Source organism: Gallus gallus, chromosome 5, assembly GCF_016699485.2.
Source record: "Gallus gallus isolate bGalGal1 chromosome 5, bGalGal1.mat.broiler.GRCg7b, whole genome shotgun sequence".
Classification (NCBI taxonomy): Eukaryota; Metazoa; Chordata; class Aves; order Galliformes; family Phasianidae; genus Gallus; species Gallus gallus.
Genome location: NC_052536.1, coordinates 26864212 through 26877699, shown reverse-complemented (window position 1 = coordinate 26877699; position 13488 = coordinate 26864212). Strand labels below are relative to the sequence as shown.

The 13488-nt window shown below is 39.3% G+C and overlaps 1 protein-coding gene across 6 annotated transcripts in view; it reads right to left on the bottom strand.

Annotated features, from left to right (window-relative positions):
- Nucleotides 1-2211: 2211 nt before the first annotated feature.
- The window catches only part of MAP3K9 (mitogen-activated protein kinase kinase kinase 9), a 54090-nt gene continuing 42813 nt past the window's right edge, over nt 2212-13488 (bottom strand). For 2 of the 6 annotated variants that reach the window (XM_015287580.4, XM_040702033.2), the window contains one exon: nt 2212-12680. In XM_015287580.4, the coding sequence (XP_015143066.3) occupies nt 12199-12680 (482 nt within the window). In that variant the 3' untranslated portion in view covers nt 2212-12198. The remainder of the gene's footprint in view (nt 12681-13488) is intronic. The other 4 variants (XR_005860549.2, XR_001466745.4, XR_005860548.2 and 1 more) reach the window with 4 other exon arrangements.

The following is a 13488-nucleotide window of genomic DNA, read 5'->3' as shown; positions in this document are numbered from 1 at the left end:
GATTTGTTGTTAAATTAACGAGGCCTTAACAGTAAGTCACCAGGCATTTAATAAGGTTTCTCATTAAGTAGTAAAGAGCCACAAGTCCAAGCATGAGGATAAGTCTTGCTCAGACAGTGATGTTTGTTATTGCCATACTCACTCAACATCTTTTCCAAAGCCTGAAGTCTCCTTAAGTTTGATACCTTTCCACCTGCAAACTTTTCATGGCAACAATTAATTAGGTTCTTGCTAAGTCTAACTTTAGTGGGACAGCTTCTCCCCTATGTAACAATGGCCAAGCATGTCAAAATTTAATTAAAAACAGCAGAACGATGCTATCTTTATATGATATGCAGCTACATCACATAGGAAAGATTAGGCTTATTCCCGTTCATCTGCTTGGTCTTGGAATGCTCCTAGAAGTAGTATCAAGGTATGTGGTGAGCTTTGAAAGCAGCTTTGAAAGCAGCTTTTCTTTGTACTATTCCAGCACCAGTCATCAAGTACCGTGATAATGTAATATGTGATCATTTCCCCCCTTGCACATACATAGCTAAAGGCCAGAAGATTTGTTCTAGAATTTGTATTACCATTCCCTACCTACACATCAAGTAAATAAAAACTGATGTTACTCATCCCAAAACACCCATTGATGTTTATTTTGTGCCCACACAGATCCTGGCAGCTGTCATTGGGGATCCTCTTTTTCTGATAGCAGTTAGATACCTCTGCTTAAGAAAATTCTAGGTTTACGTTCTCATGCAGCGCTTTGTGTTCCTGTCATTTTCTACAGGAGCTGTATTCACAAGCAGAAACTTATCTGCCATAACGCATCCAGATTTTTGTTCCTGACAAGGACAGCCTGAACATTATGGTAACCTCATAGTTGTGACAGGCGAACAAATCCAGCTAGAGCACCAGATTCTTTTACAATAGAACCATATTGTACAAAGTATTACAGGAGGTAGAAATTGCTTTAGTCCGAGGCATTCAAAATTTGGAAGGAAGGTGAATAGAGAAAAGTCATTTCTCAAAGGAAATTATGAAACTTGTAGCACACAGTTCTTCCTTAAAAAGATGAAATTATAAGGGCTGCTCCGAAAGTAATGCCTCCTACTGTATTACATTGACCCATGAACTCAGAGGTATGGCAGGTGGTATGGCAGTAAAGGCTGAACCTTCCCACCAAGACTCCATTACATTTTGTTGCTGTGCTGTGATGGCAGCAGAGAGGCAGTGTGACAAAATGGCATCTGACATGGAAGGGCATATGAAACAAAGGTGTGTCAATGAATTCCTCCCAGCAGAAAAAATTGCCCCCACTAACACTCATTCATGAATGTTTGCTGAATGTTTATTGAGAACAAGCAGTGGATGTGAGCACAGTAAGGTAGTGAGTGATGCATTTAAGTAGTGGTGGCAGTGGTAACCTCCACTGGTGCAGACTTTTTTTTTTTTTTTTTAAATATGAGTGAGGCATGCAGGCTCTTGTCCATTGCTAGCAAAAATGCAATGCTGGTGACTATGTTGAAAAACATTGTTTTGTAGCTGAGAATTTGCTCTACCAAATAGTGTTATTATGCTCTTTGCATCTTGTTGTAGCTTCCATGGAAATAAATAGGAGGCATTACTTTCAGAGTGACCTATATAAATAATGATGTCATACAACAGCAAAGTCATAAGCCAGGACTCGAACACACACACATCAAAACCATGTCATCTTTCAATCTGGCAGCATGTGAAACAGAGTTTGAAAAGTGGTTCAAGCAATAGTATCTTAATAAGGTGGCAAGGACAAAGGCATAGCAGCAGAACTGAATCTAAACCATCTGCTAAATGTCATCATGCACAAAATGTGTTACTGCATTTGCTACAGATCTAGGCATTCAGATTCATCATCTGGCTGGGATACTAAATAAAGAGCAGAAAAATCTTAAGCTAACAGAACAGAAATATTAACCTTAATAAAAGCAATTAAATAACCCGTTCAGAGCTAGACGTTAGCACAGATACTGTATGCCAAGACTGATATCAGACTGTGTGGATTTAGCACAGATTTCAAAGCTCTACGGAGAGCCCAGGACTGGAACAGTTATCAGAACCAAGATGACTAACAAAGCAAAGAAACCTGTTATGGCACTGGGAAGAGCAAGGTAACGATACCGCTGCTCTAAACATCTGTTCAAATTATCTAAAGCACAAAGCTAAGAACTCAGGACCTAAAGACAATCACTTTTATAACAGTTTTATTCAAGTCTGTGTGCTCTAGTGTTGAGACAAGGCCTAGATCAGCATTACACTGTAATACAATAATTTTAGCCATTGAACCAAGCCTGCTTGGCATCCTTGGTTTACAATTTACAGTACATCCAAAAAAAAGCAAAGAGGAAAAAAAAATCCCAAAACGCCAACAACTTTCATTAGCTCTTTGCTTTGCTTAAATATTGTTCTATAACATAAAATAATTTAATACAATAAAAAAGAACTGTAATCCAAATACACATAATACATTGACACAGAACAGAGGAAAGATACAGTAGATTATGCACAAGAGTATTCAGTTGATGTGTTACCTACAGTGAAACAAACTGGACATTAATATAATTTAACTATTTAAGCCCAAGAGGGTCAGAGGCAACAAAGCCAGGTCACAAATAAAGCTGTTTAAAAAATAATGCAATCTTATTTTCCCCTAAGCTTACTGCTGTACAGAGGTTAAAGGAAGGCTCCAACAAATCACTTCATTTGACAACATTTCATCACACAAACAAGAAAAACCTTGGTGGCCTCTGTTATTTTACTCAACTCTGGGGTACATTACCATTTGCTAATGCAACCGCTTCAACGCAGGTTCTTTGGACAAAACACCCCTTCAGGTGCTACGTCCATAGTAGCAGACTTTTGAACACCATGAACAGAAGACATACAGAGGTCTCCAAAAATGGACTGAAATACTGAAGTCATCAGATGAATCCCAGTCCTGCAGAGTTTGGAGCTCCTTACAAAGTACCTAACACTATCCACACAGGGATTTCAACAGAAGCAGGAACTAGCCCATACCTCAAAAGAATGGACATGGGCGTACGATCTTACACGAGAGTCATCTACTCACCTGGTTCTTCAGATTTGACAACACTGTACCTAGGAAATTCAGGTCACTGTTTTTTTGCAACTGGCTTTAAACAGAAGCAGGAACAGATCCACAATTAATAAGGCAAAAAGAAAGATGTAGCTTATAAAAAGAGGGAGGGAATACATTCTCTGGCTGTGAAATTCAGACTTTCAAAGCCACAGAAGAGACACTGTTAAAATCACAGGTAGTTTCCCTGATTTTTCTACCACTACTGCCCCTCCCCACTCCATATAAGCCTCTCAACTGAAGTCAAGCAAAATATCTCCAATATTTCCAGTTTGTTCTGAATTTATGACAAAGAAGCCATATATACCAGCACAAAGTGCTGGGCGAACAGCTGACAAGCAAGAATCCAAGAACCCTAGCAATAACAGTAGACCCTGATCACTTCCAAATCTGTCAGATCTGTACACTAACCTGGAAGGATGCATTTCTAAAACGAAAAAACCTGAGAAAACACCTCAGGTTAAATCAAAATTTGTACACACAACCTCCAAACACCATTTACTGCCCCCCCTGAAGCCAGCAATCTGCTAGTGCAGAAGTTATCGAGCTCTCCTGTATCAGAAAATATTCTCAAAGCTTTCCCTGTTTATGGTAAGAACTAGCGATGAAACAGGATGGCAAATGCAGGCATGGAAAGGCCACACAAGTCAGAGCAAATCGAGCCTGCATTTGCCCAAAGGCTTGTGAAGGAACTTCCTCTGACAAAATACGGAGACTGGTACTTCACCATTAATCTCTACAAGACAACCCCCCAGATCAGATCAAAATAGCTTTGTTGACTTGAGGTTTTGAGCATTTAGCCCCACAGATACATTCCATTGGTTTCGGTGATGTTTAAGTATGCTTTCTTGAACTGAGGCCTCTTCCCCTCCTAGTTAAAAGACAGTACCCTACATATAAACTTTTACTACTAGATGTTTTTGGCTTTACATGGTTTTATATAAAAACTGCCAAATATGAGAGGCACTGGTGCCTGTTGACATTAAGCAGATACAGGTACATTCCCCACTTAGAATTTAGCTGTCTCTCAGAGACCTACACTGCACAAGAATGTTTTTTACTCTCTGAAAAAACCACTGGCAAAACTCAGCTGATCAATTGGTAAGCATTGGTATGTTTTCTTATTTTTTTCTACTGCTTTATTCTTTATAGTCTAGGATTTCTGGATGTTATGGTTGCCAACATAACCTTGAAAACAGAGCAATGGCAGAACTAATGCAATAACATCTGCTTGAGATGCAGCGTGAAAAATCAGCTCAGAGGTATTAGCTGCCCTATTCAGACACAAATGCTAACCATGATGACATTTTAAGAGCCACTCACTAAAGCGCGTAAGGCAGAAATAAAAGCCTACTGTGAATATCTGGACAATTAATCAGGAGAGACAACTCATTTTGCGACGCAAACTGGGACCAGGAGAAAACATCACCTTATGTTACCCCCAAAGCCAGAAAGTAGCCACATCCACAAGAACTCAAGGAAAGAGTTCAGCTCTTCTCCAACTGTAGTTAAACTCAAGAAGATAAGTGTGCAATTGAGCAATGCCAGATAATAATCAGAGGACACATTTGTTTTGAAACTCAATAACAAGAAGCTAAATACAAGGCTTCCCAAAGAACTTGCTTATATACTGAAATCTCATGTTAGCAGCATTCTTACCAATGAAGCCTGGAAAAACACTGGTATGACTTCCTGCTCCACTATAACCTCTGCTGCTGAGAGGGTGATAAGGAAATGCATTACGACATGGCTATAACAATGATTCTTCTTTCTCAGACTCACACACCTCTTCTTCTGCTTCAAGACAAGAAGGATAATTTTACTCAGCATCTATTCTTGAGAAAATGCTACATTGGAATAATCAGGGTAGGACAAGAAGACAGTGTCAATCACTCCTCAATAACGTAAACACTTTATCTTGGTCTTATGCTTGGGCTTCAGTGATTTTTTTTTTTTTTATTAATTAAAAACCATGAGCTCTCACTGCACGTAAGCTAAAATTCAAGCATGGACAAGATCCTAAAGAATTACTTCTGAATAATGAAGGGACATTTTTCCCCAGCATTATCATCTTTCAAATATCCTTCTCTAAGCAAATGCAACTTTGGCATTCCTCCTGCAGATTTGTTCTGGGTCCGCACTTGCTAGATGCACATCCATCTGACCCCATCAGCTACAGACCTAACAGTAGCCTGCTTCAACCTGAGCAGAAAAATCCAGTATGTTACACACTAAAAATGTGTCATAGTTTCTTAGTATTAGCTATAGTTGACAATCTGCACATCATTAGCATTCAGATATAAGAACTGCATTAGGATCATATATATTCCGCACGCAACCTGATCTAGCTGTGGATGTCCCTGTTCATTTCAGGGGATTTGGACTAGATGGACTTCAGAGTCTCTTCCAACTCTAAGAATTCTCTGACTCTATGATATTAGGACAACTACAGTAAATATGAGGAAAACAAGATTGCATATAGGCTCACTTAAAGAGTACATGAAATTATTTAGAAAAAAATATGTTCTCAAAAAACATACTTTCACCTTTAAAAGCAGCAGTGACCAATATGAAATTATCACCTTTTAGATTGGAAACTCAGCTCTTCCACAGGTCAAAAACCATCCGGAAATATACTTTGTGCCTTGTTATTGTTTATTTTTGAGTTACATAATAAAAGTATAACCTTAATTTATGGAACTGAACACCTGGTTTTATTTTTCCATAAGGAATTTGAATGTCAAAATGCCAAACAAGTGCTTTCCTTGGTGCTCTCACCACTCTAGCCTCAACTGTTTATCTAGAGCAATTCTTATAACTTATCCTTTATTTCCATTCTGTCTGTATAAATGAGGTAGCTCAGGGTAAAAGAAAACAAATCAACCAGAAACAAAGTCACTACACAATCCTCAAATCCTTCTTTAGGACTCAATTTAACTATGATGCCAATAGATTACCAAGCAGCTAGAATCCTCTGTCCTCTGACTGCTGTTGACTACATTAAGATAGAAAATGTCACCCTTGCATTGGTTATTTTCTGCCAACCTCTACTTTCACTTCCCCCACTTATGTTTTATGCCTCTGCCTTGAAAATGTTTTAGGTCAAAGTACAGATAAAGTAATGTTGGTTTCTGTCTTGGGCCCCAAAATACTATGGCAACAAGAACAAATAACTGACAAGGATGGGATAGAGACAGCCATGGAATCACGTATTTAGAATTCTAATGGAAAGATAAGGAGAGTTAGCAATAGCACACTTGTTTCCACAAGGGTATATGCAAGTCAGCAAATTGAAGGACATTAAATGTTTGTATCACTGGTGTTTGGCCTGATGTACAATGAAGAAAACTACAGTACTGAAAGCTACAACCAAGAGTTCCTTCCAGAAAACAACCTAAGGCCCTAGCAAAGATGCACATAAAATAGAAGGCACCTAGCAATAGAAGATGCACCTAAAATGCACAGATGTAATTCACAGACTTAAAAAGACCAGCACAAGTAGCCACACTCAGTAGGTAAAATGATGCTCCTTGTCATTTGGAAACAAAGAAAAAAAGATTCTATTACTCATGTACAGAAAGAGGTGAAAGAGTTCTTGTACATGACACTGATGAAGTGTTTTCTACTGAGGAAAAAAAAGGAGATTCTTGTTATAGAGGGACAATAAGAATTCTGTTAGCTATGTGAGACCCACCACCCAGTCACCAGTGGGAAATGACCTTATAATCAAGCACATTCTTCTGAGGTTGGGAATGACTGTTCTTAACATACAAAAATAAAGCTGACATTGGTGATTTCAGAAGCTGTATTTGTCTCTGACCAATGGTAATACTGCTTAAAAAAGCTGAGCATGAGAAAAAACAAAAGCAAATGAACGTTATAACTATAGCATGTAGCATTCTACCAGTGTATGTAATAAGATGGGAGTAGCAAAGTAAGCCATAAATGCATTTTGGTACTGCTTTGTGAAACTGTGAAAGCAGAGCTGAAGAAACAAGTTTTTCTTAAGACTTGCTTGCTAACCAGAAGAAATAGGAAAGTCTAAGCCACAGACTAGATATGAAAATACAAAACATAAGCATTTGGTTAAAAATCCATTCCATCCAGCTAAATGCAAGACCAGAGCCTGTGCCAAGCACCTTATTCTAATCTTACCAAAGTAAGCTATAAAGAAAAACATAGGAAGGCATTCTGTCTTAAAGATACCTTAATTATATAATGAACCAAAGTATTTATGAAGTCAAAGTTATCCTCTGTGACAGCATGAGTATGTTTCGGTTTTGTTTGTGCACATGCTGTATTTATTGCTCGTTTGCAAATATATATTTTAACATGTGCCTCTCCTGTCAGTGTTAGCATCCAGTTTTACCCAAATTATAGCCTTAAGCAAGTTTTAAGTATAGAAGCAAAGGAAAACAACTATCCTGTAGCAAAAGGGATCAGAAATTTTCATTTCTAAACATTCCCTTGTTTCATGTTAAAAGAAGGATCTATATCACTGTGCAAGATAAGCCTTCCTATTTTCCATAGAGCTGATAGAGAGCTTTCAAGAACATTTCCAAAACACACAGAAAACATTAGAAAGTAATAAGCATATTTTTCCAAGAAGAAAAGTTTTAAAAAACCCAAAGAAATAAACATTAATACTAGCTTAGAGTTACTTACAAAGGTAACAAGCCAACATTGAATTCCAGGACACAGTAATTAGGTTTGGTTCCATACATCTAATGGGTCTTCAGATCCCATGTTCATTCCATAGAAATTAAGTTCAAATAAAAGTTAGATAAAAGAGAGGTGGTGGTTCAAGTTAGGAGGTTTCCTGTCATATGCTATTTAATAAAGCACTCCAAATGGCAAAGACCTCTCTTTACTTAACAATTACTGCCTCACCTTCAGCAGAATGAGAGGTATCCAGTTTCATCCAGTAACATCTCTACGCAGCATTGTCCATAAGTCTTAAGATAACAGCATGCTATGAAGAGGAAGGCAACTACTCCCATTCCTAGAGGTACAGAAAAATACATCATAAAAACATACCAAACCCAAACAGGTCTTTCCACATCACTAATGAAAATTTTACTTTGAAAATACTCATTTTGTTAGAAAACCATTACAAAAAGAATATTTTCATTGAGGTTTCCTGCCCCACACTGAATAACAATCCTCTGCAGTAATAATCTGAAGGAAAAAGGGCACCTATAAAAAGTTACATCTGCACCTCAGAAAAGACTCAAGGGAGATAAGATCTACTTGATGGTGAAACAGAGCATTGTGCAGTCCATAGGAAGCAACAATATTACAAAGAATCCATAACCATTATCACTTTAGTTTTGACACAAAAGCTTTCTTCTCTCTACCTGTCCCACATTCAATTTCTGTGAAACCAGTAGAAATTTACTTAAAAAAAAAAGTAATTTTTTTTTTTTTTGTACTGTTGCTAAGTCTGTGCTTTCCCCTCAATTTTACAGGAGAAACAGGCAGACTGCTAGATAGCGGATTTTCAAGAGCTGGCAAACATATTCTAAATTCCTAAATCAGTTACATGAATTAGTGGTATCTATATTGCCAGTCACGTATTTAAAAGAAAACATGTATTTCCAAATCTGAAAAATTTATTTCACAGCAACGACATTTTGTAACTGATACTAAGAGTAGTGAGGTTATTTCTCCTTTGTGAGCTCTATAATGACACAAATACGTTTTACTCCATTCTTTTATCATTGTTTTAAACTGCTAAGTAAATTTGTGCTCTCATGTTATCTTTTTCTCAGCAGAAAGTGCAACTTACTCAGATATTTAAGGAAAAAACACCTTTACTTTTAGAGCAGGATTTTCACCATTTTCTTCAAGAACTTTGCTAGCAGGCGTTTCAATGTAACAATGCAATTTTTGTCTCACTGACCAGTAAATGAAAGCCAGGAGATAAAAAAAGGTATGTGAGCTTTCTGACTAGCTCAGATTTTCTTGGTATATAGTGGACTAGAGTGAAGCTCTTTTGGGGATTTGGGGCACCTCACCACCTACAGCTGGGAAGGAGAAGAAAACAGATTGAGGCAGGAGAGCAATCAAACCAGTACAGGATAGATGGATAAATGAAAAGGTTATGAGCTAGCTTTAACATTCAGATGGCCCCTGTGCCTCAAGGCACCAGTGGCAACAGCTTTCAGGATGCATACAGTAAAATGCATGACAACTCTTAGCCTTGAGAGCCCTCTGCCTGTCAAAAAATATCCCACCACTTGCTAAAGCAAACGGCTTTGTTTTACAACAGATTCCTCTTGCTCAGTACCCTCAGGTAAGTCACAGAGCTCCAAACTGGAAAGCTTATTTAGGGGTTGATGCTCAGGGTCTACATTGTTTTATCTCACACGCTAGATTCAATTAAGATAATTGCATCTAAGGAGCATTTAGAAAACAGTGTTCCTACCCTGTCTTTCTAGCAACTTTGTAATAGAGAATACCTAAGCCGGAAACCCTGATCTGGATCCATGACTCTTTGTCACCGGTGTCATGCAGTTCCTTTACTGTCCATTTGGTGATAGGGCAGATGCCCTCGGCACAAAATCCTCCTACGGTTAGCTGCCCATCACCTTCACCAAGTGGTTATCTAAAAGCGAGAGAGAAGGGATTCTGACACTTCATTAACTTTCCTACGCAAAAGAGCAGTTCTAGATTATGTCTTTGCAGAGCAGATGCTGCTTCCCATAACTTTGGAATAACGCTTCTTGCATAGAAAGAACAGCTGATCCAGTTTTGTCTCAGACTTTCAAAAAGGGTAAGGGAGACTGAAAACTAGATGGTTTTAATGCCTTGCTTTGCGTTCTCTTCACACAACTTCTGATCGGGCTTCCCGTGCGGTGCTTTTTGCTGGTGTTTGTTTTTGAAGTTCCTGGATCACAAAGGAATTGTGTGAACAAAAACCACACATTGAGGTTTTAGAAATGGAAAACAAAAGGATGAATGAATAAGAAATAAAAAATGCTAAAGGTTTATCTTTAACAAAAGTGCCAGAAACATCATATTTTCTTTTTTAAGTTTCTTTGCCACACACCAGAGTACCTTGTCTACACAGTCAACAGTCTATCCAGCTTTAGCAGCTAGTGTAGCATCATTAAGGCTAACTCTGGAGAGTTCAGTGGAGTAGGCAGCAAAAAGAAATTCAGCCATTAAACAAATTCTGTGGAACGTGATGAACAAAAAGTACATGACTTTCCTCGATGGTAACACGCTTGCTAAGAAGGTACACTTGACCAACAGCAACACGATGCTTTTAGCCCTCATACTGAATTAAGATTACTAAGGAGAGTATTTCCCCACACATGCTGGTTTTTAACATTAAGGTTATAAACATCTGAACGCTCACGTCCTCTGTGCTGCTGCAAGAAAGTATTCATCTACAGTGCCTTCACAACAGGACTGGCTTCCCTGACAGGAAGGCAGCACTGGCAGCGCTGCCAAATCAGTTATTTGCACCCAAATGGTAAGTAGATTAGCAAAATGAGCAGAGATCTGTACAAGAAGAGTGAACAGGTAAGCTGTACCCTGCAATAAAGCAGACTACCCTAACACACACACATAAAAAGGCCACATCCCTTATTTATAATGCCAAAACTGGGAACAAATGAAGCTCTCATTAAACCCAATAACACAGACTCGCTGGGGGCGCAGACACACTTGCAGTCTCTGAAGAAAACTGAGCATATGCACACATTAGTTGTGTGACTTCCTCCTTCAAGACAGGAGGTCTTCTTACCTGGTCTTCCTTGGCCAGGTAAGAGCTTCTACGAATTTGAACAAATGTTTTACATGCCTATGCTGCCTTCCACGCAAAGATCTCAAAGAACTTTGAACATACTACATAGGTCCCACCCCCCCCTTGTGAGGTAGGTATTATCCCTGTTATTTACAGATGGGGAAATTCAGGCACGGAGAGGTTACATTATTTGCCCAAGGTCACACAGTGAGTCAGTGACTAAAGAAGACAGAATCCAGATGTTCTGATTCCTATTTGCACAATCCAACTACTAACAACACAAGTCTCAATTTCAAAAGAGCCTTGAACAAGTAGCAGCATGCACAGGAACCATCTTGGGTTTACAGGGCCACTCCTAAAAAGCATGAGAAAGGCAGAAAAACAGGAAGAAGAAAGAACGATGGGACAGAACTTACTTCTGCAAGCCAACACACACCTTTAAAGAGTTCCTGTCCATTTCCCTCCCAAAGCTGAGGCAACTCAACTATGAGCCTGTGATACAGAGGGAGAAAAAAAAAAGAGGCTAATGGAACCACAGCTAGAAACAAACAAACAAAAAAAAAAACAGGCTGAAGTAAGTAGTCATAACACCCCCATTCTATTTTGAAAGCAAAAAGTCATGAAAAAATAGGGCTGAGAGGGACCTCAAGAGATCTTGAAGTCCACTCACCCTCTGCCTTGAAGCCAGGACCAACTACACCTACTCATTCCCAACCATCCAGTCTCTTTCCAAGACCTCCACCAATGGAGATGCCATGGCCTCTCTCAGCAATCTGTTCCACCTTACACTAGGACATGAACAAAACAGGGCAAGCAAGTGTAAGACCGCTACTTCTGCTCCTTCAGTGGGGGCACCACAATTTCCAGGCCTATCTAATTACACATTTCAGAGAAGGTAGTCTCCAGATATTTACTTGTTTCTTTCCTGGAATTTTGGGGAAAAATAAATACTGGCATCTGCCGTATTACAGCATTTGAGTTTTGAAAATACTGATGAGTACCAGGATAGATACTTACTGCAAGTGCCAAATCCTACAAGGTCAGTAACAAAGACTTTGATATGATAATTTTAGCTTACTGCAGATACAAACTGCAGTAAGGTGACAGGGAAGACTACAGAAAAACCCCACAGCAAAGTCAGCAGCTTTGAGTTGCCAAATTACACCCAACTGCAGACAACAATCAGGCAGTTGAACAACATCTTCAGCAGAGGCAGCACCATACAATCTCCATAGCATCTATCTCATCTGTCTTCAAAGTGCATTCTCAGTGCAAAAAGTAGAGCTGAATTTAGAGGGGCTTACTGTCCCAAGTGAATTTCATACTAAGACCAGAATTCTTGCTTGAGTTCATATGCTGTAGCTTTGTGTGTGTTAAGTTCACTTCTGCATAGCGGAATGGTGCTGTCTTGGCTCTGTCCCTCAGCATCTATGTCCAACAGTGTCCGCTCCTCTACAGGATGACTCCCCTGGAAAGGAAGCAGTGCAGGAAGTCCAGGTCTCTCTTCTACAGTGCTGCTGCTACTAGCAAAACAAGAGTCCAGGTTACTTGGAGTGTCAGTACTTGAACTGTTGGCAGAAGATTCACCCTTGGCATTGCTGGGTGATACAAACCACCAGGGATCAAGCCGCTGCCGGCTGGCTGCGGGCCGAGGCCGAGGCAGGAACTCCAGTGTCTTGGGTCTTTCCAGCGTGGGGTCCTGCTGTGCATTCCATCGTCTCGGGGTTGGAGGAAAAACAAGGTTGGGATCTGGCAGGCGAGGGACCTCATTTGGATCTCTACTTGGACTAGGTGTTTTTAATACACCTATCCAAAACAGAGAATGTGAAAGAAGAGGGAAACATGTTAGATGTCACTTCTAAAAGGTTCCGACAAATCTTATTGTATGTACACTGTGAAAACATTTTCAAAGCAGAAAGCCTCCATTCAGAACCTACAATCTCCATATCTTCAAGACTGAAGAGAATAACTGGTTTCTTTATTCCTATATCGTTCTCAACACATTGTGAAACACCTGATTCACTTGCCTTGCATAGGCAGAGTATTTTGTTCATTCTCTGATTTGTTTTCTTCATTCTCAGACTGCACAGCATGGATTTGACTTCCTATCAGAGGTAAGAACTCTCCAAATCCTTTTGAAGGTACATTATCCATTAACAGCTTGAATGGATCGGGGAGACACTTGCAGAGCAGGATGTGTGACACCTGTTTGCAGTGAGTTAGACCAACTCCCTAGAAGAGCCATTTAACAAAATCTAATGTAGACATATTCTGTTGTTCCTGTTTGGTTGTTTTTAAAACAGAACATAACTTTGCGTGAACATTTTAATGAGTATTAACCCGCATCTTAATGCAGACTTCCATTCAACAGACAACCTCACGTTTTGTTTAGTCTAATTAAATCAGACTTAGTTTTCATATTCTAGTCCCTTTTTTCCTGTGAGTTACACGGGGAAAAAAAGATAGGGAAAGCATTAAGTTATCTAGTCACAGCCACTCCTAAAGACTGTAACAATGAGAACATTACCTACCCAGGAAAATCCCTCTGGCTTGTGAAGGAATAAGAGTAAAAGCAGCAGAGGCCCCACACTGCTTTAGAGATCCAGTCTTCGCT